This window comes from Parasteatoda tepidariorum, chromosome 5 (assembly GCF_982258835.1).
Source record: "Parasteatoda tepidariorum strain Cologne lab strain chromosome 5, Ptep-v5.0, whole genome shotgun sequence".
Classification (NCBI taxonomy): Eukaryota; Metazoa; Arthropoda; class Arachnida; order Araneae; family Theridiidae; genus Parasteatoda; species Parasteatoda tepidariorum.
Window position 1 is genome coordinate 83,609,247 of NC_141759.1, and position 26,920 is coordinate 83,636,166.

A 26,920-nucleotide genomic window follows, 5' to 3' on the forward strand; every position below is an offset into this window, starting at 1 on the left:
ACAAGGCTACGAAGTAAGCTCCCTAAGCCTAATGTCAGACTGCCAATTTCGAACGTTTTCTTTTCTTTTCTTTTTTTGCAAGTAAAATTATTAAAGGGCCAAGATAGCCTGGTTAATAGGGCACTGGTCCCATGTCCAAGAGGTCGTGGGTTCGATCCCCGCCGTCCGAAGACTCCCAGAGTAGTGGGTCACCAAATGGTGACTGATGCATGTAAAATTTGTCGAGTCGCAAAGTCCTGCATGTTCGTTCCCATTACAAATCATACCTTTGGGGGTACTGATACAGGAGTTCCCTTACCTTCTGGATTGGTTCAAAATTACAAGGCTAAAGAGTTGAACATTAGTAATCGCAAATCCAAAAAATTGAGTCGGCTGTTCAACAACGGTTATAATATAAAATGTAGGCATCGTTGCGTGCAAGCCGCCTTTATTTCCCAACTGTCCAAATTGCCACCAAAGACCAAACTCCAAGTGCTTTTGACCGGATAACCATCACGTCTAATTTTTTAAAAAAAATAATTCATTTACAATCCTTTCGTCCAATGACAAATCAGATTATAATTTAACTGATGTCATAACTTTTTCTAGAGTCAAAGTTTTTGCATACTTGTATTTACATTAACCTTGTCATTTTTTCCCCTGGCACAGCAATAAGCTACGTCAAGAACTACCATCTGTTTTTCCAAGACGATTTTACTATTTTTTTAATTGTTAATTATTACTTTATTTCCTGATTAAATGTTTCTGCGTTTTTTAATATTTCTTTCTGATTTGTTTTCAGTTGGCTATGTGGAGTTGGCAAACATTGAGGTAGATCCACTCTCCGTTAAATCTGTAAGCTTTATCGCTTTTTTTGCTTCTTGTATGGTGGAAGAGTTTTGTATTCGTGATGTCCATTTTTTTTTTTAACCCAATACCCATTGTTCTACCTTACATGTGAAACCTGCTTCTATTTTGTGTTTATTCTCTAGTTTGTGTTCTTTAATAATATATGTCTTCGCAATCTATAATTTATTATCTATAATTAAATATTTATATAGTATTTAGTTAGTTTGTAAAATTAATTTTAGGTTTAATCTGTTCCAGGTTTATTTATTTAAAATGTAGAAAAAAATTTCAACTTAATTAACTTTAAAAACGTAATTTGTTTTTAAATATTTTTTAAAAATTATAATCTTTAGCTTTAAATATAGAATTAAAGAAGCATTCTAGATTTGGATTTGGATATATATATATATATATATATATATATATATATATATATATATATATATATATATATTGTATTCAAAGTTAAAAAAAAAAAGATCAAGTTATCTTTGCATGAGATGATCTTTAGTTATGATTTTACAATCCTCATAATTTGGGATAATAAAGGTTTTATTATGATATCTCATAAGTTGTTTAATTTTATTACAGTCTTTTTTTTTTAAGGTGAAACAAATAAACAAAGAAAGATAACTTTTGAGTTGTTCGAATTTGTTTAAACAAGCTTAACATTATTATTAGTCTATTGATAAGATTTCGTGCTTGCTTCCTATCAATATTGATTTTGAAGTTATTAAATCCAAGAGTGATAAAAGGTGATTTTATCAGATATGTGTTTTTTGAATAAGACAATCGAATTTTTTGAATAAGAAAAAGATACTATCTAAGATATAATTATTATTGATACCAATGAGGAAATAATTTTATTGATATTCTCTTACAGTTAACGAAATAGATAATATCTCAGATTATACTTTTTATTATAATAAAAACTTGTACTTTATTATTATTGGAAAGATAAGTATATAAAATTGTCAACTTAAAAGATACTATCTAAAATATAATTATTATTGATACCAATGAGGAAATAATTTTATTGATATTCTCTTAAAGTTAATTAAATAGATAATAAACACTTGAGTATTGCTATATTGTTATAGAAGAGATAAATAAATAAAACTGAGAATTGTTAACTTTAGTGATATTATCAAAGATGTATCACTATTAGATTGATACCACTGTGGTAATATCTTTATTGATATTCTCTTTGAGTTAATTAAATAGATAATATCTCTGATTATAATTTTTATTCTAACAATAAAAACTTAGGTATTACTTTATTATTATTGGTAAGATAAATAGTAAAACAGAAAATTTTTAACTTAAAAGATATTTTCTAAGATGTAATTATCATTGATACTGATGAGGAAATAATTTTATTGATATTCTCTTACAGTTAACGAAATAGATAATATCTCAGATTATACTTTTTATTATAATAAAAACTTGTACTTTATTATTATTGGAAAGATAAATACATAAAATTGTCAACTTAAAAGATACTATCTAAGATATAATTATTATTGATACCAATGAGGAAATAATTTTATTGATATTCTCTTAAAGTTAATTAAATAGATAATAAAAACTTGAGAATTACTATATTGTTATAGAAGAGATAAATAAATAAAACAGAGAATTGTTAACTTTAATGATATTCTACAGTAAGAACTCCCCCCGCCACAAAGTCTGAGGCTGTCTGCTGCTATGGAAACAAGAATAGCGCATTTCAGGGAGGGTAGCTTCTCTTCAATCTAGGGCTAACACAATAGACAGAAGAAAAATATTTCATTTTTTTCGCCGTCCCCACACCCCTACTTGAATTAGTTCTACCTCGTTACCATAGTCACCGCCACAGGTCTAGACGAATGGCTAGAGGAGTTCTTTCTTTAGACAAACTATATCTAGTATATAGTTATTAATACCTCTGAGGAAATAGCTATAAGGATATTATCTTAGAACTAAATTATATTGAATGCATATTATCTCTTCAGATAATTCTTTTTTAGTTCGTTATAACAATTAAATACCTATTTCTTAATTATGTTTTAACCAAACAAATTTTTAGTTCGAAATAAAAAAGTTATTCAGATAACTACCCTCAACTAATCTAATTAAAAACTTAACCTTGTTTTCAAAAATGTTTACTAACTACTAATTAACAACTAACAGGCAAAGATTGCTTCCGAAGATGAGGAATGCACCACTCCCATAGAGAAGAATGTAAGATGGTTATCTAAGATTACTGCATGCGTGAGGCAAGTTGAACCAACGAAACACTTTCGTTTAATTTTTATAAAACAGAGGATTGAATTTACTGCTTGCCTTAGAAAATGTAGTGGCTTTTGATTTTAAAGAACAGTTTTGTATGCATTGGCAGAAATGGCACATAGCTTTTATTGCTTGAAATGAAATTTATATTTTGCCAGAATTTTTTTGAGATGTATGAATGCTATTATTTAAAAGATTCTTTAATAACTTATAAACTAAGCTAACTCTTTCAAAAAGCATGGTTTAAATCAGTGCTCTACACCAGTTCTATATGAATATAGGCTAAAAGTTTCAGTGTTGTTTTTTTTAACTTTACTTTTGCTTACATTTTGTAACATGCCATTGTGTTGTTCTAAATTATGAAAATTAATCATAAGGCAAATAAATACACAAGTGGGCGACCTTTGTGCTAAAATACAAACTAAGGCAGGTTGCACTGATGAAGGTTGCCCTTTGAGCATCCGAAACAGCTGTCTGTATTTTATAAATATTTTTGTGCTCTTTAACGTTGTTTGCCTTAGTTTGTAATCATAAGGCGTCTAGAATGCTAGGTAGGTACTTTTTTGTAGAGCTGCACAATGGGTTATTGGCGACGGTCTGGGAAACATCCTCGAGGATGATCCGGAGACGAACCATCGCAATTTTGATCCTCTGCAGCTGCTTTGGTAGCCGACGACCAGCGCGCGAAGTTGAGCACTTTATGGTAGAACAGTTTAAGGCGACAAGGGGCTTTCAAATTTTTTTTTTGAAATTATGAAGGGATTTGCTTGAAATTTTCAGAATACATTTATATTGTTAAAAACAACTTTTATACAAAATTTCAAAGAAATATTTCAAAATTTAAGAAATTAAAAAATTAAAATTTTTGAATTTTTTATGTTTTTTTATATTACTCCTCGCGTCTGAAATTTTGTCAAAATGACAAAATTCTTTTAAAATATTACATATTAGGTAATATTAAAAAAATTGTTGGGAGTACTTTTTTAATTTTTTATTATAGAAACAAATAACATTAAAAAAACAGTAAAAAACCTACATTTTTAGGAAAAAATCATCATACCTCTATAAAATATCATGTATAAAAACAATTCTATTCACTTAATTCAAAAAACTTTTCCAACAAAATGTTAAGAATATTCATCAATATATAGCATTAAATTCTCAGGTCAATAGAATGAAAATTCATTACGCTGGAACAGTTTGAAATTTGTAAATTTGTCAAAAAAGACATTTTGAGAAAAATGACATTTACTACTTTTTCATTGCAAATTTTACTTCTGAACAAATATTTTTTGTTTTTAATATAAATACCTATAAATATTGTCTAATGAAATAGTTTAATAATTATATACTTTAAATTTCTTTAAAAAAATTAACAAAATATTTAACTAATTTAAAATTAATTTTAAACTTAACTAATTTTAACAGTTACCTGCATTAAAAAAAAGGTAAACAAAGGGGTGTGGTCAAAACTGAAATGGTCATAACTTCATCAATTTTGCTCTTATTCCAGAATTTTCTTTTTTTAAATGTTCAGTTAAATGCCAAGATTTCAGAAATATAAAATGCAAAATATCGATTTTTTGACAAATTTTTGCTTCTTTGAAAGTCCCTTGTCACCTTAAAGAGGACCGATACCGCGCACCCTCAGTCCCTAAACAGGATGATCAAAGTGGTTCCCCACCCGCCTTCTGACCACATCCAGTGATGCCTGACTTCAATGTTCCACTGCGGGACTGTCGTACTTTCAAGTATCGCTGGTAAATAAAAGTTTAATCGTAACGAATTTATAACTTCCTTTTTAACAAAAAGTTAAATTAAAAAATACATATTATGGGAGGTTGTTACAGAACATCTTGATCATAGTGCTGCATATCTGAAATATTTTGATAAAACATCAATATGCCAATTCTTTTCCTATGCCAATTCAATTTCACTAAACCTGAAAATGTAAGTTTTCAGTTAGTAGCCACTGGAAGGTAGATTCCAAGAACTTAGTGGCCACTTTTACCTCAGACCTAATAAGTCGGTGACCAACACCGATAGGCCTTGAAATTTAATTTCCACTTTTTACTTTTTTCCTCCCTCTTTTGGCTGATATTAAACTATATATATATATATTATCTACGGCATTATTTATAATCTATGCAGGGGTGCCACTCTAAAAAAATTTCAAGACTGAACTTATTTTTTGACCAAATAATACTATCTAGCGTTGTTTACTAAACTTTTAGAGATTTATAGCTCACTGACACCAAAATTTACCTTTCCTTGATATTAGCCTACATTCATCAAATCAATCATTTGATTATCTTTTCTAAATTTTTTTCTTTATTTCATGATTTTTTAGCAAACAAAACGAAAATAACAGCTAACCTTGCAATTTTTTTACAACTATTACTAAACAACCTGAAACCATTCATATCTCTATTTTTCATTTCACTGTTACATATTTTTTGTTCTATCACTATAACTTCTTTTTTAAAAAAATAATCTTGATTTAACTTTGGCCAGCATGACAATAGGTTAGGGTGGAGGTTTAGATTCAGCAATAGTGCAAATTTAATTACATAAGTAGACGAAGTTCAATCAATCCCGTTAGTCAAGACTTTAAGAATAAGATTTAGTGAAGCTGATAAAAAAAAGATAAATAAAAGTCCTGACATCATTACCAAATCATATATTTTCATAAGATATATTATTTTTTTTATTTTGACCAAAAATTTTTTTAAATTTCTAAGGAAGAAAAAAAAAGAAAATTTAATTTGACAGAAATTATTAATCCATTGATTTTTCTCAAGACTGATTTCAGTCCCCAGGACTGAAGAGTGGCACCCATGTCTATGGTATCTGTTTATGCCATGGATAGGAGGCGCTGGCGTTTGTCAACTGTTGAGGCAGCCAAGGCCTGCAAGAGGCTGTTGTGCTGACAAAGAAGTAGAAGAAGGAATCTATTTATAATCTACTGCAATAAAAAGTTAATTCAACTATAAAAATAATTTAAATATGTAACAAAATTTAGTTAAACACACTGACTTGATTTCACTGTGGAAGAGAATTCGTTGTGCAAAAAAATTTTTGAGGGGGTTAAAAACAATGGGAAAACGTGGCCAGTTGTTTATTTAATTTTAGTCACCACTTTATTTTGTTGACATACCACACTTGCAAATGGTTATTTTCAGATTTAGTGGACACACTATCCACATAAAATATAACAACACAGTCATTTAAGTCATGTGTCCATTGAAAATAAGAAATAAATGGAGTGTAAGAAATTAGTCAAATGTGTCAAAAATTTCATGGAATTTTGACTAATCCAATCAGCTAAGCGAGAAAATTAATAATTCAGTTCTAAATGTGTCAAAAAATTTTCTAGAATTTTGACTAGTCCAATCAGCAAATATGTTAAAAATTTCATAGAATTCTGACTAGTCCAATCAGCTAAGCGAAAAATTTAGTAATTCAGTTCAAAACAATGGCACTAAAATGTGTTGCTTTATGATACTCAAATTTCGTATGCAATCTATCCCTTATATGTCTAATGTCTTTCCAAAGTAGTAATTGCCTGTGTTTTGTACAGAAATGTCTTAAATGTTGTGTCTTCTAATGTTTATTCTTTTAATTTTCCTTGTTATGTTCTTTATTGCATGATTAATTCCCGCATGCTCTATGTTATGTGTGTGACTATTAACATTATTTTGTTACTTATTATTGATTTTGTGTGTGTTTTTAAAATATTATTTTATAATCTGCAGTCATAAAGTGTCTAGATTCAATGTACTTTTTAACAAAAATTAAAATTCATCAAATATAAACTAGTTTTTATAATGCATAATATGAACAATTAATAACAATTTTAATATATAGTAATAATTTAATAACAATTTTATAATTTTGGCCATCTTTCGCTTAACGTATCTAGCTTCTGTGGTTCTATTAATGATGCATTCTAAAAATAGTTTTTTTAGAATTGTTTTTTTCATTATTTGAAAAAATAAGCAAAGAAGATTAAATCGCATCATAATCTCAAGCTTCGTCACAGTTTGTATTTTTATAAATCAAAACTTAAACATTAGAAAATAATTTAACTGAACACTTCAAACTGTGTTACTGAATATTTGAAAACAGGCAATGGAAACATAGTTCATCTCTGTCAGGAAACTCTGATTAAAAATTACAATTTTCATGATAATTTCAAAAAAATGGTCTTTTAAATTAAATCTAAGGAATTATTTTCGTTTAAAACAAGGAAAGTGTTTTTATTTTATATTTCCTAATATATTTCCTCTGTTTATTAAAAGAAAGAAATTTTTTTCTACTATTATAATAATAAATCTAATTAATGAAATATGTTACTAATATCAATATACACATATATTCATATAATAAGCAAGAAAATAGGCCATTTCAAAAAATTACCAACTTGCCTTTTAGCCAGTAATTTCAAGCAGAATTGACTTTTCTGATTTAAAAAAAAGCAATCGTATAGAATAGAGCCATGATGGCTCAGGGGATAGAGCATTCGCCTTCCAATGAGGTGAACCCGGTTCGAATCCAAGCGATGGCTGGTCCATACGAATTCCGCATCCTGCTCAAACCGACCACAGTGCTTATGTGAAATATCCTCAGTGGTCGACGGATCATGGGTTAGAGTCCCCTTGCAGTCAGGCTTACCGTGGGAAATTCTCATGTTCGTCCTCTCCAAGAATTGCAAATGTGGGTTAGTTCCATCAAAATTTCTTCCAATACTTGATCCAGGAGTTCCCTTGTCTTCTGGATCGGGTTCAAAATTACAAGGCTATGGAGTTGAACATTAGTAGTCGTAAACCCAAAATTGGGTCGATTGTTCAACGACCGTTATTAAAAAAAAATCATATAAAGTAGAAAAAAATATTAATATTCTTTAATTCTGGGCCATACTCATTACCTACTACTTCAAACATATTCATATAGATTTAAAAGTTTACACCTTAAAACAATTTCTAAATTTTCTAAGTAATTTTCTATATATATATATAACCGTAGTTGAATAGCCAACCCAATTTTTGGGTTTACTATTAATATTCAATTTCGTAGCCTCGTAATTTTGAACCCAATCCAGAAGACAAGGGAACTCATGGATCAAGTATCCGTAGAGATTAGTCTTCGTAGAGAACTTTTTGACTGAACTAATCTGCATTTGCTTTACATGGAGAGCAAGGCCATGAGAACCTCCCACGGTTAGCCGGATGACAAAAAGAATCTAACCCATGATCCGTCTACCACTGAGGATATTTCACGTCAGCACTGTGGTCGGTGCGAGCCGGATGCGGATTCGTAACGGCCAGCCATCGCTGGGATTTGAATCCGGTTCACCTCATTGGAAGGCGAACGCTCTATCCCTTGAGCCATCTACTAAGTAATTTTGAGTAATTCAACAAATAAAGTATGTCGATTAGTTTGATTGCTTAATTGATAATCTTTATAGATTTTGTTAATACCAAAGTAAATAGCATGACTATAGACATTTATTTATCTAAAAAAAAAAATAATAATTAAAAAAAAAAAACGATACATAACGATTTTGTATAAAATGAAATCTTCTAACACTTGTAAAATTGACATTTTAGGTGATGATAACAAGAAGACAATCTGTGATTAGTATTAAGTAAGTAATGAGGATTTTCTAAACAACCCTCTCTACACACACTTTATTCTAGAAGTTGCAGAATTAGTTATAGAAGTTAAATGAGTCTAGCTCTCTGGTTCGATAGTATCAAAAACGCTATTTTGTTTTTGTTTATTTCAAACAGAAAGTAAAATATTTTATTTTTAAAATTTATATAAGCAAAAGTATTAAAAATTATTTCATGGTAACATTTTCAACAATTCATATTTTTAATAACCTCTCTACACACACGTTATTCTAAATTAGTCTATCTGGTTCGTTAGTATCAAAAATGCCAGACAACCGATCAACCCTGGATTAAAGTGTCACTATTATTGAAAATTGTTCTTTATTAATTTTTTAATCAGCCTTTTTGACAAAATGTAAAGGTTAAAAAAATAAGGTAATTCAATTGCAAGGAATAATGATATTTTCATGTTAAAATGATGCAATTAATAAAAAGGGGAGTGAAGTGTTTACCCCCCCTCCCTTTCAGTTGAACGACCCAGTCGATCAGTCAGCTGAGTCAAAGGTACTAGAAACTATGTCTGACACATGAGAAAAGGGAGATAGAAAAGGTTTAGAGTTCAAGATGGAGTCACAGAACATGCATTTACCTAAAGAAGAAAATAAACTTTTTAAGTTAATGAGATAAAAGGGCTAAGTTTATTTATAATATTTACAAGGAAGATAAAAACATCTTTTTATGCATCTGAATTTAAATTATCTTTAAGGAATAACAAGTTAAAAGAATAATAAAAAAAAAATACAGTGAGCTGGTTTTAAAATAAACCAGGTAGTTTTCAGTTAGAAAAATAGATTCAACTAGGTATCTCTGATTGACTTTCTATTTGATCTGCATTGTCAGAAAGAAAATAAACTCCTTTATGTATTTTTCAGTATCTACATTTATTTTAATCCTTTATCATAATAAAATAAATTTGACAAAATGAATATTTTTACATAATTCAGAAGAAAAGCTTAGAAGTAATTTATGCATGCATTTTTTTCTATTATCTAAAGACATTACATTTATATTAATTATTATAATTTTAATAATTAATATAAATAATTATACTGAATTCATTACATTTTTTCAGTGAGGAATTGTATTGTGAAGCTAGATCAGAAGAAGAAGAAGGTAAGTTGAATTTATCTTCAATTTTATTGCAAAAAACAAACAAAAAATCTTGGAGAAATGTGTAGTTTACTTATTATATAGCCTTTATATTTCATGAAAAAATGTATTTTTAAGAGTAATAGTAAAGTTTCACTAAATACTAAAAAATTTTAACTTGATGTTTCATAATTACTGCTCTCAATATGTAATTTTAGACGTTTTGTTAAAATTGAAGTAATCATTAAGGGTAGCTTTTTAATTTTTAAGGGAAAAAATACACTTAAGTTCACAACTTTTTGTCAAGATTTTTTTTCCTGACAAGGATTTCATAAATGTAAAGTAAATGCAATGTTTATTATACATATGGTGTTAAAAATTTAAAAATACTCAGAATGTTTCTCCTCAAAGTTATCTAATTCATTCATTCAATAATGCTAAAATTCTTAGAGAAGGCATTTTTGTAAAAATATCATTTTATAAAATATTTCTTAATTTGTTTGAAAAAAAACGTCTTTATATAATTTTACAAGTGAGAAGAAATTAAATTTTACAAGGGAAAAGAAAGGTTTATATCCATTTTTCGCAAAAATTAAGATTAGGTAGTCCTCTGTTGAGGATTACTAAGTTTAAATAAATCGTAAATCGATAGTCCCCGCCACAGAGTTATTATGCAGTGAAGATGGTTTGGTAGTTTTGTTTCTTCTCAGAATCAGTTTTCATGGCCATAAACCGTTCTTCCTCATTGATCTTTATTAATTTTATTTTAACTAATTAATTCGATTTTGTAATGAATGGAATTATGTTGCTGTACATAATGTTAAAGAAACTAAAATATTTATTTTTGTTTTACAGGTATTTATGAAGTAACTTACTGAAGATACACTTGGAACTCTACTCTTGAAAAACAGCACAAGAAATATAAAAAGTTTTCTGTTTTTCATTTAGGAAAAAGCATTGAAATGTTTTTTTGAAAGAATTCATTCGTTAAATAAAATGCATATAATCAGTACAAAATAATTGTAAATAGTCTTAAAAATCAATATGTGTTGATTGATATGTAATATAAATAAGTATAATTGGCAGTACAAAATCATTGAAAAAGCTATGAAGAATCTCGTTTTGAAACCAGCTTAACTCACTTTTTGTAATTAAGAATGAAATACAAACATCACTCATCCAGGAATTGGAACATAACAGAATGGTGTCGAACAGCCAACCCAATTCTGAGTTTACAACAATCACTGCTCAAATCCGTAGCCTTGTAATTTTGAACCCAACCCAGAAGACAAGGAAACTCTTGGATCAAGCATTGAGGCAAACTAGCCTTTAAGCAGGACTTTTTTGTGAATTTACCGGCGTTTGCGTTATCTTCCATGTTTAGCCTGACGGAAAAGGGACTTGAACCCATGATCTGTCTACTACTGAGGATATTTTACATCAGCACTGTGGTCAGAGTAAACCGGGTGCGAAATTCGTAATGACCAGCCATCGCTGGAATTCGAACCTGGGTTACCTCATTGGGAGATCCCTTTTCTTTTGATTGTCACTTTGTCACTGTCTAAAAACAAAAAATTTTAAAAATGGGTACCACCATTATTTTGCAATTTAATTACTTTTTTAAATCATATTTGAAAACTCAAAAGTAATAATTTTTTTAAAAAATTTAATAATTTTTTTTTCACCGGGGAACTGCTTGAAAATGAAATGGTTTAAGCTGTATTTAAAACTTGAAATCTCATATGCTTATTATAAAATTTAATTTTAGTGGTGCAACTGTGTTACCTAATGGCAGTTATTTAAAAGATCAGCAGCTGCAATATTTTTCAATGAATTATTTTACATAAAATGATACCCCTAACTTGAATAATCATGAATTTCATGTAGAATCTGTTTCTATGCTTGTATTGAAATTATATAGTTAATAATGTTTTAAATAATATTTATAAAAAGTAATTCAGTTTGTATATTAAAAATAAATTGTTATGAAATGATCGAAAATTATGTAGTTTCATGTTCAATAATCTGCAATGTTTATGGAAAAAAGAAAGAAAACTATGGTAGCCTTTTCAAAGAAAGAAATGTATTATACTTATTTAATAAAGATTTTGCTCGATAGGAACTGAAATAAGAAAGCGGATTTTAAAAATAAATGTTGATTTATTTATAGAAATTTTATGAAAGAAATATAAATTTCACTAAAATCTTAATCTGAAATTTCTTGTGCTTAAGTGATTCCTAACTGAAAGAGTTGAGAAACAATGGAAATTCAACTATTTTAATGATTCGTGTAAGACTAATTTTTATACTTATATAGAATTGATTGTACATATTTTATCTTTTCTTGCATGTAAATGTGATTTTTTATACTTTTTTTTTTATATAAAAAAACAGTTTCACTGTTTAATGAAATTTTTTGTAAGCAAACTATTATTAGTAGTTTTCATTTTATACTGCAGTAACTTTGTAAATATTTGTGTGTATTTATTTTTCAATGATTTGTATTTTATGTTATAGTAATATTTCTAGAAGAATTTGTAAAAAAAAAATGGCAACATGTCTAGTCTTGTGTAAACTCACTTGTGGTCTAATTTTGATAAAGTGATCAAATTTATAAAATAAATGCTTTGAATTTTCTGTGATTGTTTCATTTATTTTTATTTAGCACAAGTACCAAATATAAGTAATGTAGCTTTAGTTTTGTTTTGCAATAATGCTGTTTAAAACTTCCATCAGAGTGCATAGCCAAATCTTTCAACAAAAAATTAGCACCTTTTAAGCACTCAAAAACTATTTTTAAGCACTCTATACATTAACAAATGCTAAATAATTTTCAAATATTTTAAATGATAGAATAACTAGTTTCTGACAACTCTTTTCTTGATTCTATTAGCCACTATAAAAAGATCGAGAGATTTTTCGGTTTAATATCAGAGGGTGGAAAATATCTTAAATCCAGCAGAGTTGCACATGCGAGTGCAATAATCTCGCCAAACACAGCTCAGTAGAAGCACTTGGCGGACTTAGAAGTAAGTCATAAAACATATAAGATGATTGGCTCTTTCATACGCTACGGACCAACGGTACGCCAAAATTAATTTTGTCTGAATGAATTGTGAAAACTTTAAATAGAACAAATGTGAAAAGCATGCATTTGCATAATACATGGCGAAAATCGCAGTAAAGAAAAAAAAATCTCATTTTCAAACAGGGAAAATTAAGCACTTTTTAAATACACCCAATTAAAAAAGCACCTTCAAGGGCTTTTAAAAAACGAAAAAAATTACTTTTTAAAAACGCTATGCACCATGTCTATGAAAGATTAAAAATGTGAAAAACATTTTTTAAACCAACTTATTTGCAACATTTAATTGCTTACTGTTGACCGTTTTAACAGTTAAAAATGTGTTTCAATACTAATGAATTAAATTTTATGAATATTTTTACAAATATAAACCCTTAATTTTCACACCAGTTTAAATTAATTGTGTGAATTAGTTTGTGTTAAAACTGTTTTCCACAAGTTCTGGGATTATTCATCATTTATTTATATCACAACAAGTACCAAATACAAGTATCGTTATTCCATTTCTATTTTACAAAAATGCAATTCATAAATTTAGTGAAAGACATTCAGTGATTTATAAATTCAAAGAAAAACAAATGAAAACACATAAATGACAAAAATTTACTTCTCCTTACTGTTAATTTAACAGTGCCATAAAAAAGTTTATTTTTTAGTACTAAAATATCAAATTAGATAAATTTTATTACAAATATTAACACTTAATATTATTGTGAAGCATTATTACCTACTTTAGTTACTTATGAAGATAACTTAGTGTTAAAGTTGATAATTTTAATACTGTTATAGAATTGTTTTAGATAGATATTTGAATAAGTTTAAACCTTTTTACAACAAACGTATATTTCTATATTAACTCTGAATATAAATTTATCACTAGTTTACTTCAATATGGTTGATTCTGCTGATATTAACAGCAATTAAATAGTATAACAGATTAACAGCAATTATAATAAAAATTTGTAATAACAGCATACTCAACACTTAAACGTTCAGCCTGTGTTTAGATAGTTGACAATAAGCTCTATATCGTAAAATTTTTTATAGGCTAAAAGTTTCTAAAATGTGTAATGTAAAAGCAATTATTTTCGTAATTACTAATAGAAATTTATCTGGAAGGTAAAATTTCTTGTTTTTTAAACAAAAAATACATTTTAATGAATCAAAAATAACTTAATTAAAAATTTTTATAGGTTAAAAGTTTCTAAAATGTGTAATGTAAAAGCAATTATTTTCGTAATTACTAATAGAAATTTATCTGGAAAGTAAAATTTCTTGTTTTGTAAACAGAAAATACATTATAATGAATCAAAAATTACTTGAAAGAATATTTTATCACATAATTCAGTATAAGGCATAAATTGTAAATACGTAAGCTCCTATCTATCAGTATCAAGTAAATAAAAGGATATATCGCATATACATATATATGTGATATTGCATACTACTCGGATGCTGTTCTATCGCTGAAAATGCTGGGAACAAATCGAGAAAAATATGAAAGTTTAATTTAACATTTTTCTCCTTTCAATTTATTTATAAAAAAATACTTTAACTCTCATAAACTCTATTTTACAATAATGTAAAACGAAAATATGTTTATTTGTATGTATAATAAATATACCTTTGCATGCATTATAAATATACCTAGCACGGCTTTTAAGTATTTCTTAATAAGTGCAATCTATTCAACAATATACAGTCGAACTCGTTTATAACGAGCACAAAGGGACCGCAAAATGTACTCGTTAAATCCGAGTGCTCGTAATAAACGGGTCCTTAAGACAGGCGTGCAACCAGAAGAGGGGGGGGGGCTTGGAAGGTCAAATGATTGAGTTTACTTAAGATTTAATTAATACTTACTTACTTTAATTACATTAATTAATTTAATTAAATACTTTTCTTAATTTAATGACAACTAACCCCCTTCCCTAGCATTTCTTTATCATTTTGAGAAAAAGATAAGACAGAAAGACTAGAAAGATGAGAAAGAAGATTGCAAGACAGAAAAATATTGCTCGCTAAAACCGGGTCTTGCTCGTTAAAAGCGACTTCTGTTCCATAGACTTAACATTGATCCAACCAAAAATTCTCATTTCCCTCGGTAAATCCGAGTTCTCGTTAAATCCGAGCTCGTTATAAACGAGTTCGACTGTATTTCATTTATGTATATGGCAAGCCATGATTAATAAAGTAATATATATATATTAGTAATACATATATATATATTATTTATAGACAATATATTATATCAAAAAAGTGTTATATGTATTAAAACATTTCATTCATAATTATAATCAGTTGACAAAATCTCACCCTCTCTGATTTCAAATAAAATGGAAGTAAGAGATTAATAATATAATACAATATGTGAATATTATCTTCGAAACATTTATTTAATATGTTGTAAAAATTAATTGATGTTAATTTAATTGAAGTTGTATGGAACATACAAATTTACAGCAGATTAGAGCTACTTTAGTTTTTGTTAGTGTTAAAACTAACTTTCCTATTTGCAAAAACTAAATAGTTAAAAATGAACTGTTAAAAAACATTATCTAGAAAACTATTATACATAATTCAAGGACATCAACTAAAAAAAATTGACTCTCTTTTAAAACTGAATTAATAATAATAATGCAATGAAACGTAAAATTTATTTTGAATTCCAAACTTTATCAGCTTTTTTAACTTAATTAGGTTTAATGGTAATTACACTGTTTCATTATTTTTTTGTAATATTATAAATTTCTAAATATTCTTGACAAGTTGTTTTTAGTAATTTGCAACGACATTAATTTTCCTAACACAAAAAGCTAAAATGAATTTTTTTTTCTAGTATGTAAACATGACGGTAGGACATAGTCTTAACTGTATAAAAACATTAGGTCAATTTCCTGACACAGAGCTTTTGGAGCCCACTTCAAACTGCTCTGACAATGCCGTTTGAAAATAAACTGAAAAGTTTAATTGGTTTTCATTTTTAAAAGAAGAAGGGAGATATTCCTTCCATCTTTCTTTTGTCATATGTCAATGATTTTATGTAGAATTCAATTATTTTGAAAATAAACTTTCCATTTTAATACAAAATCTTTTCTAGCAATGTATGGGCAATATTTTTCGACAATCAAAATAAAAATTCAAATAAAATATACACTTTGAAATTGAGAGTTTGATCGATGCATTTAAAGTAAAATGGTCAAAGCACTATCTGTTGGAGTGTTGTGCAAATTTTTAAAAATCGCGAATTGTACTTTATTTTTTATTAAGATTCTAACTTTTTTATTGTAGCTTAATTTTCTGAAAGAAATATTTAAAACTGAATTGAATATTTAAAATTGAATAAAACAATATTTAAAACATTGATAAAATAATTATAATTAACCGTCTAGACTCTAGCCCCTGGGTAAAATAGAACGAAAATTTCCCTGCTACACACCTCTCTCCCATGGAAGAACATGGGGTAAACTAGCTTTTAAACGCAGTCCAGCTTGCAGCTGTAAGTTCGGAAAAAGCCGGGACTAACGCTCAAAGGGTTAAATAAAGATTAATGACGTCACAAGCAAAATTATGAATTGAATCAATCGAAAAATCAACAATCTAACGATTAATAACCGTTATCGGATAAACTTCTCAAAAGTTGAAGACATTTGGAGCGAACTGCAAAAACTCTGTTGTGGAACACACCATCTTTAAAAGACTTCTAAAAACAACTGATGTGATATATTCCATTGTTTCAGTTAAGGTAAACAATTCAAAACGCTCAATCGTAACAGTTTTTTTATGAAAAATATATAAATAAATTCAAAGCAAGAAACAACCTTAAACAATTCATGTAAATAAATAAATCATAATCAATGAAGTAAACATGAGATATTTTGTTGACTGTAAACAATATATATGTACATACATTATACAAGAAACAAATAAAAAATACCTGTAAAGATCAGATCGTTACATTTGTTCTCGAATAACATCCTTTCATGTACATCTTGGACAAAAATTTTACACTATTCACAAAAATAAATTAATCATAACCTGATTAATTGATTTCACAAAACGGGGCAATAAAATCACAACTTTTTATATTAAATGATGACAGAAAACAAACATAAATCATTGTTAAAATAAAATATTCATGCGAATATCATTATTTTAAGAAAATTAAAATAGAACTAAGAAACTAATATAGTTTCATTCATAGTTCATATTCAAACAACATTAGAAACAATTTATGTAACAAAGCATATCAAATTCAATATAAACACAAAACGTTTATAATGAAACCAACTATATTTTTATCAACAGTTAAAAGATACAGGGTAATAAAACCAGTTCCCATATTTCTCAGATATAGAGTAAAAATTGTGGATAAAAGCCTAACCTAATGTTTAATTTTCCCATAAAGCCTGATTTATAGAACACTGAAAGTGTGCAGTCACTATCAGTTAGTAGCACAAATTTTTTTTATGTGCATGTGAGTTTTGAATCAGAAAAATTTAATATCTGTTAAAAAAGAAAAGAAATGAGAAGAAACTAATCTCTTATTTAATATATACTGAATACTACAATAAAAAAATAATTTTAAACCTAAACAACCAGAATAGATTTTTTTAAATATTTTTCAAAAGTTTGTTTCAATATATGCCAAAATTCAAATTAAATAATAAGAAATTAATCTGTGCCTCTCCTATTTAATAGATATTGAATATTAATTTTTTTTAAGGGTACTTTTATTAAAAGTAAATTTTAAACATTAACTGGACATTAAACTTAAACTTTGAAAATTATTATTAAAGTTTTAACTTAACTGGATTTTATTGCAATATTTTTCAAAGGTTTGATTCAATATAAGTCAAAATTCAAATTAAAGGAGAAGAAATTAATAGATTCCTCTATTATTTGATACATACTGAACACTGTCATTTTAAAAAAAATTAACACAAATAAAACCTAAATAATTAAAATAGGTTTTTTTCAATATTTTTCATAGGCCCAGTTCATTTCTTTTCTTTCAACTTTTCGACAAATTCTAAAAAATATAAATATAAAATTCTTTAAAAAAAAATTATTGTATTTTTTTAAAAAAAATTCTTTTACAAACAATGAATTTGTACATTGTAACAAGCATTGAATTAAATGTACTATTATTCTGATGTTTAATTTCGATAATCCAAAACACCTAGTCACTGAATGGAGAAAAATTTTTAAAAATTTTCAAAACCGTGATTACAGTTGCCATTTATATTTAAATATAATGATCTTATAAAAGATAAAATAAACAGTTTAAAAAATAACAGTTTAAAATCATTCAAAATTTTAATCTAATGATGTTTTGGATACATATTAAATAGGTGTATTAATAGCTGAACCAGTCTTCTGATGAATTACCTAAAATAAAATTCAAAGTTAAGCAAAAAGATAATTTAAAGACAATTATTATTAGCGATAATAATACTGTTATAAAATGAAAATTTTTACACATTTTTTGTCCTAATTAATAGACACAACAAAATCTATTGCCATGAACACTAACAATTTTATTTAGAAAGAGCATTAATGTTACTTAATACTCTATAATAAAAATACTAACTTTAAAAAAAAAAGGTTTTCAATTAAAAAAAACTTTGCATGAATAGAATTTTTTTCGCACGCATTGACTTTTTCCTGATAAAAAAAAGGATGGCGTCATGGGTTTTCTATGAATTCTATTTTTAAAAAAAATATTTAAAAGAATATTTTGAAAGAGTAGAAGAGGTATATGGATGGCAATCACACGCAAAAAGATAAGTTAAGCAAAAAGATAATTTAAAGACAATTATTATTAGCGATAATAATACTGTTATAAAATGAAAATTTTTACACATTTTTTGTCCTAATTAATAGACACAACAAAATCTATTGCCATGAACACTAACAATTTTATTTAGAAAGAGCATTAATGTTACTTAATACTCTATAATAAAAATACTAACTTTAAAAAAAAAAAGGTTTTCAATTAAAAAAAACTTTGCATGAATAGAATTTTTTTCGCACGCATTGACTTTTTCCTGATAAAAAAAAGGATGGCGTCATGGGTTTTCTATGAATTCTATTTTTAAAAAAAATATTTAAAAGAATATTTTGAAAGAGTAGAAGAGGTATATGGATGGCAATCACCGTCTCGATAAAATTGGACAATTCATGAGAGGGGGAATATGGAATATTCTTTTTTTTTTTTAATAACGGCAGGCACTGAACTTTTGTTCTTCGCCTTACAAGATGCCGGAAGTATTGCTCATTTATCGTTACCCAGCGAGCACCTGTGAACCAAAGTCACGGAGGCGAGCAACAATACCCACTCCACCCTGCCACAAATACCTCATTCATACATTCTCACATCAGAAGACAACACACAGAGAGAGAAATATCCATGCCCAGAGCGGGATTCGAACCCGCAGCCAAAGCCGGCATGGAATACTCTTGTCTGACGCAGATTCAAATTTATGAAGTCCTGAATTTAAAGTTAATAAGTTGTGAATTTAAAGTTATTATGTTGAGAATTTAAAGTTAGCACATCTTTTTTTTTTGATTTGTCGATGTCAGTGATAAAATAAAAATATATGAAGCAGGGAATGAGAGGAATATGCAGGATTTTACACAATTCCACCATTTATAAATGTCATATACATTCAGGTCAAATGTCATATATACTTCAAATACATAAATCTAGTTTAAAAAAATCAAAAAAACTTTAACAATTTTTCAAAAAATAACTTTCAGTATCATTTACACTTAATCCAATTTTTATTAAATTTGAAATTTAAAAAAAAAATTAAAAATTGGCTATTATGCTATGTTAGTAACAGTCGGTTTTTTTTTAAAAAAATCTTTAAACAAATTAAAATTACTAAAAATTGAAATAAGTGTAAATAACACTAAGAATTGTTTTAACAAAAATTATCAGAACTGCCTGATATTTTTTAAACTGAGACTTATGCACTTAAAATTAGCAAAGATAATAGTTATAAATGGTAGAATTGACCTATAAATCATGATTTAGTTAAATAAAAAATTGTTTAAAATACAGAAACAATGATGATGTAATTTTTTTCTCAATTGTTTAACTTTTATTAGAAACTCAAATAATAACAACCACTGATTAAAAAAAAAAAACTTTTCACTGGTAGACAAATATGGACATAAAGGAAAACTGCTTTATTTTAATGTGTCAACAGTAGGATTTTTAGAGAAGGTAAGTAAAAAATGTATTTAGTGAGAAAATCTTAACTAAATCCTTGAGTGACAACTCTCTAAATTTATAAAAAATAAAATGCTAAAATGGCGAAATATGACAGTATTGCCATTGAAATCTGCAAAAAAAATTCCCTGCGTTTTCCCCGTACATATTATACACAATATATTAAGAGGAAACACAACAATTACAGTGCTCTTCTATGAGCTATATTGGACTAACTATACTAATTATAATTGCTGAAAAAACTTAGAGAAGAAAGGAACAGCTGAACATACTTATAACAAATAAAGCTACAGTAAAAGAACTAGTTTAATATAGCTGAAATATCATCCTCAAATGTCCCTGCACTTTGAGCGGTTACCATTTTTTAACAGATGAAAATAAGAAACAAAATTTCCTGCATTTTCCCAGTTCTTTTTTTAAAAAAAACTCAAAATCCCCTGTTATCTTAGGAGATTTTCAAATTCCCTGTATTTTCTAGGTTTTCCGTGTGGAGTGGCAACCCTATATGAAGGCTGGAATATAATAAATAAATGTCGTATTTTGATTTTTCAAGGAGATTATTTACCAGAATAACTGTCAACTGGTTCAATCCAGTTGAAATTTCACAAGATTACTACAATTTGGTGATTATGCAATTTAGTGTAACTGATAAGAGAGACAATTCATTTGTGACATCTATATGTGTGACAAAAAGCTGAATACTAAATATGCCAAAACTGACACTGTAAATCTTAGGCAAATAAAGTAAAGTTTAATGACTAGCATTTTTACTTTTTCAAAATAATTTAAGAACAATGTAATGAAAAAACAAAAATGAAAAAAAAGTTTTTGAACTCTTATCAGCCAGCTGAGTTCAGTCACATTAAGCCACAATTTCATTGTTTAAGCAATAAATAAGTATGATGGCTCAATGCTTTAACAAAAATATTTTTATGGTTTTAAGTTTTCTTTTGGTGCTTGCAATTTAACTTATAAGATATGTTAAAAATAATATTATGCTATACAAATTATGAATATTTATGAGAAATGTAATAAAAAAGATATTGCTGGTTAAGACATTGCTAGATATTGCTTGTATCAACTTAATTTAAACTTCATTTGACTTCAACAACTTCGTAATTAATATTTATACTTTTAAGGCATTTTTCAAAAATTTTTGTACTTATGGGTAAGTGATATAGTAACAATATGTTTCAGTACTTATTGATTAAAGAGATTTTATCATCATATAATATGTAACTTAAAATTAACTTAGATTCCAATAATATGAAGACAAGCATTATTTAGCGCCTTCCATTTTAACGTTTAAGTCAATGCAGATGGTGAAATTTTAATTTAAACTTTCTAGCAAACTAGAAAAGTACTACATTTTTAAATGCAATATATATATATATATATATATATATATATATATATATATATATATATTCATACAGTAAAACCTGTCTATAACGATACTGTAGGGACCTAAATAAAATATTGTTATAGGCAGGTTATCGTTATAGACAGGTTTGAAATTTAAAAGTATATGTTTAAAACTAATGATAAATTAAACTTCTTTTATAGGCTCCAAATGAAAATTTTACTTAGAATTATGAAACAGCACACAAGAAAAATTTACTTACAATTTTATGAATCAAAACAGAAATTATTTAGAAACATAATCGGTTAGTTTTGTTTGCTTATTTTTGGAAGTAATTGCCATTTCCATGCACATAGATTTCAGTCCATGTAATGAATTCAAATGAACATCAGTTACATTTGGTAATGTTGCAACAAAATCTTGCAAAGTGTTAATTAGCAATATGGCATTCTCAGGTGAAATTTGAGTCCTGTTTTGAGAACAGTGAGCTGCTTCTTCCTCATCACTTTGATCACCCGGGATAGCTTCTGCTAAAATCTCCTTATCACTTGCACCACTGAAAACCAACACATCATTATCTAAATTTAAAAATTCGTCTGCGTTAAATAGAAATGATGTATTAGATGATCTTTGGAAATCACTGACAATCGAATTTAAGCCTGCCACACATTTTTCTTCTTCATCAGTGATTTCAGTAAGCTCAGTTTCTGCATTTCCGTTGCTTTTATCCTCAAAGAAAGAAGCTTTCTTCCAACAATTTGGGATGGTGGATTGTGTCAATGAATTCCACCCTCCAACGTTCTGAACTAATCTTGTTCGATAGTAATCTTTGAAACATTTTATTATTCCCAAATCCAATGGCTGTAGAATCGACGTGCAATTTGGGGGAAAATAAGACAATTTTATATTTTTCAAACTTGGAGGATTGTTGTGAGGAGTGCAGTTGTCAACTAAGAGAGCTATTTTTTTCTTCTTTCTTTTCATCTCCTTATCCACATCAAGCAGCCAGTTGTTAAATATTTCTTCTGTCATCCAGGCTCTTTTGTTTGCCTTGTAGTCAACTGGTAAACTTTTCACATTCTTAAAACATCTAGGTTTAGCGTATTTGCCTATAACGAACGGCTTCAGTTTATCGGTTCCAGTACTGTTTGCACAAAGTAGAACAGTTAACCTCCATTTTGATTTTTTACCGCCTTTACAATTTTCTCCCTTAAATGCCATTGTTTTATCTGGCATGAGCTGATAAAATAAGCCAGTTTCATCAGCATTTCTGACGAAGCTCTCTCCCTACTACAATACCCCTCACCCATTTCTACTGCTCTAATTTTCCCTAAAAGTGGCATTTTTTCTCAGAAACAACGAAAGAATATTACATACAAAGGAGATGAAAAAAAAAAAAACATTTTGTTATCTCACATTTAAGCTCGATGGGGAGTCGTTTTCCAACGGTAGAAAAATCGGAATGGAACTATCAACTATCAAAAGAGGGAAAATTATCGTTGTAGACATGTTTAACTGAAAAGTGGTTATCGCTATAAACAAGTTAAAAATACATTGAGTAAATAGGAATTTCACCGGGACCTCAAGGAAATATCGCTATAGACAGGTTTATCGTTATAGACAGTATTGTTATACACAGGTTTCACTGTATATATATGTTTCCTCTTATACTACATTACATTAATTTTTTTATTCACATTATCTAGATGATCTTAAACACATTTAAAAATGAAACTATAAAGTAAATAGAGTAGAAATAAATGTGCATATATAATTTCATGCATTAACATTATATGTTTTGGTAATAAAATTTTATTTTGTATGTCATGAAGAATTAAGACATGTTATCAATAATTAAAAATATAATATTTTTAAAAAAAATGCAGAGAAGTGATTACCTATGACACGATGCATTCAAAATTGGTTTTTGAAGAATTCTAGGTGTTGTTTCCATCACACGAACCAATAAATTGTCTAAATAATTTTCCAAGTCTGCTATTTTATCCCTTTGTCTCTCTAAATCCCCTTGTTGTTTGATCGCTAAATACACTAATTCCTGAAAAACGTAATAATATCTTAGGAGTCGCGTAAATTATCTTATAATTGATACAACCAATCTCATGGATAACTTTAAATTTAGAGCTGCTTATCTTTATTTCATAGTTAACATAAAATATATTTTCACGAAAATTATTACAAAATTATACCTTTGATAAAAATATTAACTATAAGTTAATTTTTCACTGGACACTTTAAGTCTTTTATATAGAAATTATATTAAAAAGAATATAGAAATTATATTATTATTAATTGAATTTTAACATCTTAAAATTTGACGCAAATGATGCCTTCTCTAAGAAATATATCAGGCTTAATTTGAATGGTCTATAAAATATATCTGATTAGATTTTAAATGAAACACTTTATGTATAGGGAAAAAATGTTTTATTGTTATCTCCCATAATGCACTAAAGGCTTTAAAGAAAGCATTTTCTCAACTTTACAAACCTTAATCTACCATCTGAATAAGTTTACAATAAATTTCAATTTTTTCGAAATTTCAAGTGGAAAGCTAAATTGTTTAAAACATACATTTAAACATGCTTTTAAACAATAAATGGAAAATAAATCTTCCAATCTATAAAACCATTGTTTCATTGCAAACAAATTTATTTAAAGAAGACATATCTATGAATTCGTGATAAAACAATTTAGGTTTAACCATTTAAATAAAACCAGGCATACACCTAATTCAAGAATGAGTTCTCCATGTCAAATTTAAAAATAGTAAAATTCTAATAACAGTATTACAATTTACATGTTCTGCTTTAATTCTTTTCAATCTGGAAAATCAAAAACAACACTTTTAAAAATAAACAATAACTAAAACAATATTGAAATCTTATTTTTTAAAAAAAAAGAGACAATATGCATTCAATAAAACATTTTTTTAAAATTCAATCAAAGTATGAAATTGATCTAAGCAAATTATAAGAAAATTACTTTAATAAGTCAAAATAGAAAAGGGCTAAAACCAAATTTGTCTTATATAGACAATTTAAATAAAAACTAAAACCAAAAACAAGCAAAACGAAATTTTAAAGATATGTACGTTAGCTAAAACCTCACTTCATCAGGGTTTGTAACTGTAACTTTATCTTTATTTATATTTTTTATATGTAGAGGTGGCCTTATTAGTATTTTCTCAGTGTACTTTTGGCTTGCGTTTTTTTTTTGTCTATTAGTGAATTTTAATCTTTTGTTTCAATATTAGATTTTTTTATTGCATTTTCTTATTTAGTTTATTGATTATGGGACATCGGGGCACAGTCAGTTTTGGGTTTTACCACTGACTACAGAAAGACTCCAGTATGTTAGCAGACAGTGTGTCCCCTGATGTAGTGCTGTTTTTGCTAACATACATAAACAAAAAATAAAAGTGAAGTAAATTTGTTGGTTTGCATTATTAGTGATCTAACCAAAAGTTATACCTTATGATTCATTTTCTCATATTGCTGAATTATTTCTGGTGGAATACCTTCTGGAGTAGAAGCTTGGTTGTTCTTTGGTAAGTCTTGTTTCAAAGACTCTAGTGCGTTTTTCTTTTTGCTGTTTGCCAGAGCTAAAACTGATAAATCTGGAGATTCAGAGAGTTGTAAGGTGTGCCTTCTGAGATCTGAAACATTAAAGAAACAAATTAATATTAGATTGCAAATTACTTTTTAATTTTGAGTACAATGTGATAGTGTAGCAGTGCATTAAAGTTTTCCACAATGTACAGCACGCAAAAAAAGGGACCACCCTGAATAAATTTTCACAACTTAGGACTCAATCTTAATGGCTGGAGGGGGTGACCTGAAATATGCTAATTAATTAGTGCAGACGATATTTTAAGCTACGAAATCAGACACAACAGCGTTCTTTCTCTGAATAAACAGACTTTGAATAATCTGAATATAAACTCACTCTGAACTAAATGCGTAATTTTAAAATTGGATTTTTCTGGAACCATCTCACCGATTTTGTATTTTGCCAAGTAAAATTACAAATAATGCAAATAATTCTATACCTTACAATTCAAAAGTGGAGTCAGACTCAGTGGAGCCTCATTTTCTCGCAATTAATGAAAAGAATTGGAGATCAAAGATAAATCAGAAGTCGTCATGGAGAAATCTTTAGAGGAAGGCATTGGCTCACATTGGGCTGTCTGGCCAACTATGATGATGATGACAATTCAAAAGATTTGCGACTATTAATGAATAAAATAATAAATAATATATATTTAACATTAGTTATTTTTTGCATGGAATTATCGTTGGAGAAACAAATTTTACAATTGCATGCAAAAATATTTTAATTTGCTTAAAAATTTCTCGAGATATAGCGAAATACCCAAAAAGTTAAATTAACATTACAGGGTCCATACTTTGGAGTTCTTTCCTGACCAAACTATTGGGCCCATATTTTCCAGATTGCAGCTACCACCTAGGGGTCAAAAATCAGAATCCTTAAGAAAATGGTATGTTTATTCAGAAAAAGTACGTTTTTGCGTCTGATTTCATAACTTGAAATATCATCTGTACTTATTAATTATCATACTTAAAGTCAATCCTTTTAAGCTTTAAAATTGAGTCCCAGAAAGTGAAACCGATCCTTAGATCAAAAATTATTTAAGGTGTTGCATTTTTTCTTGGTGCACTGTACATGGAAATAAAATATGATTTTCAGATATTGTTGCTAAAAGAGAGAGAAAATATTCCATGGTCACGGTGTTCGTTTATATACCATTCAGTGAACATAAAGTAATAAAACCATCGCAAAACTTTTTTATATTCCAGAACTCACTTCACTGTCTATGTATGTTAACAAAGATCATTGTAACATTTTTTATGTAACACTGTTATTCAAAGAAAAACATATAATGGTCACATTTGATTCAAAAATTATAATTTTCATCTTTAGAGAGTGGGCTCTTTAAATTTTACTTATTATTTTAACATTTGTGATTAGAGTCTTGAAGACATTAGAAATTTTTGAAAGCCAAAGGATGATAATTCTTTACCCATCAAAATATTTGGATATAAAAAAAACTAAGCGATGGGAACCAAACATAGAATAATTGAAGTGATCAAAAAAGAAAACACCACCCAGAAGTTTTTAAACAAATAGCCAGAATTTACCAATTTAAATACTCCTGTGGCAGAATTTTTTCGAGCTATCTGCAACGAAACTCTCTAGCACTAATATCTTTCTGCAAGATACTTTTAATGACAACAAACATATATGTTACTAATTTAAAATAACAAAAGCGCTGTGTTTACAAAAAACAATAAAAAATAAAAACTATAAATTTTTTATTCTAATGTTAT

The 26,920-nt window shown here is 27.8% G+C and overlaps 2 protein-coding genes across 15 annotated transcripts in view; one reads left to right on the forward strand and one right to left on the reverse strand.

Annotated features, from left to right (window-relative positions):
* The window catches only part of LOC107451750 (uncharacterized), a 107,986-nt gene extending 95,486 nt beyond the window's left edge, over positions 1–12,500 (forward strand). For 7 of the 10 annotated variants that reach the window (XM_087164433.1, XM_087164435.1, XM_087164440.1 and 4 more), the window contains 4 exons: positions 782–834; positions 8,709–8,746; positions 9,847–9,887; positions 10,719–11,143. In XM_087164433.1, coding sequence (XP_087020559.1) covers positions 782–834; positions 8,709–8,746; positions 9,847–9,887; positions 10,719–10,741 — 155 coding nt within the window. In that variant the 3' untranslated portion in view covers positions 10,742–11,143. Of the gene's footprint in view, positions 1–781; positions 835–3,000; positions 3,087–8,708; positions 8,747–9,846; positions 9,888–10,718 lie in introns of all 10 variants that reach the window. The other 3 variants (XR_015433812.1, XR_015433813.1, XM_087164441.1) reach the window with 3 other exon arrangements.
* Rip11 (Rab11 interacting protein) overlaps positions 9,228–26,920 on the reverse strand; it is a 73,364-nt gene continuing 55,671 nt past the window's right edge. Inside the window, exons 10-12 of one of the 5 annotated variants that reach the window (XM_087164445.1) lie at positions 25,043–25,227; positions 23,450–23,607; positions 9,228–9,363 (exon numbers count right to left, since the gene is read on the reverse strand). In XM_087164445.1, coding sequence (XP_087020571.1) covers positions 9,360–9,363; positions 23,450–23,607; positions 25,043–25,227 — 347 coding nt within the window. In that variant the 3' untranslated portion in view covers positions 9,228–9,359. Of the gene's footprint in view, positions 9,364–16,811; positions 16,959–17,784; positions 17,981–18,248; positions 18,340–23,445; positions 23,608–25,042; positions 25,228–26,920 lie in introns of those variants that run through there. The other 4 variants (XM_087164442.1, XM_087164443.1, XM_087164444.1 and 1 more) reach the window with 4 other exon arrangements.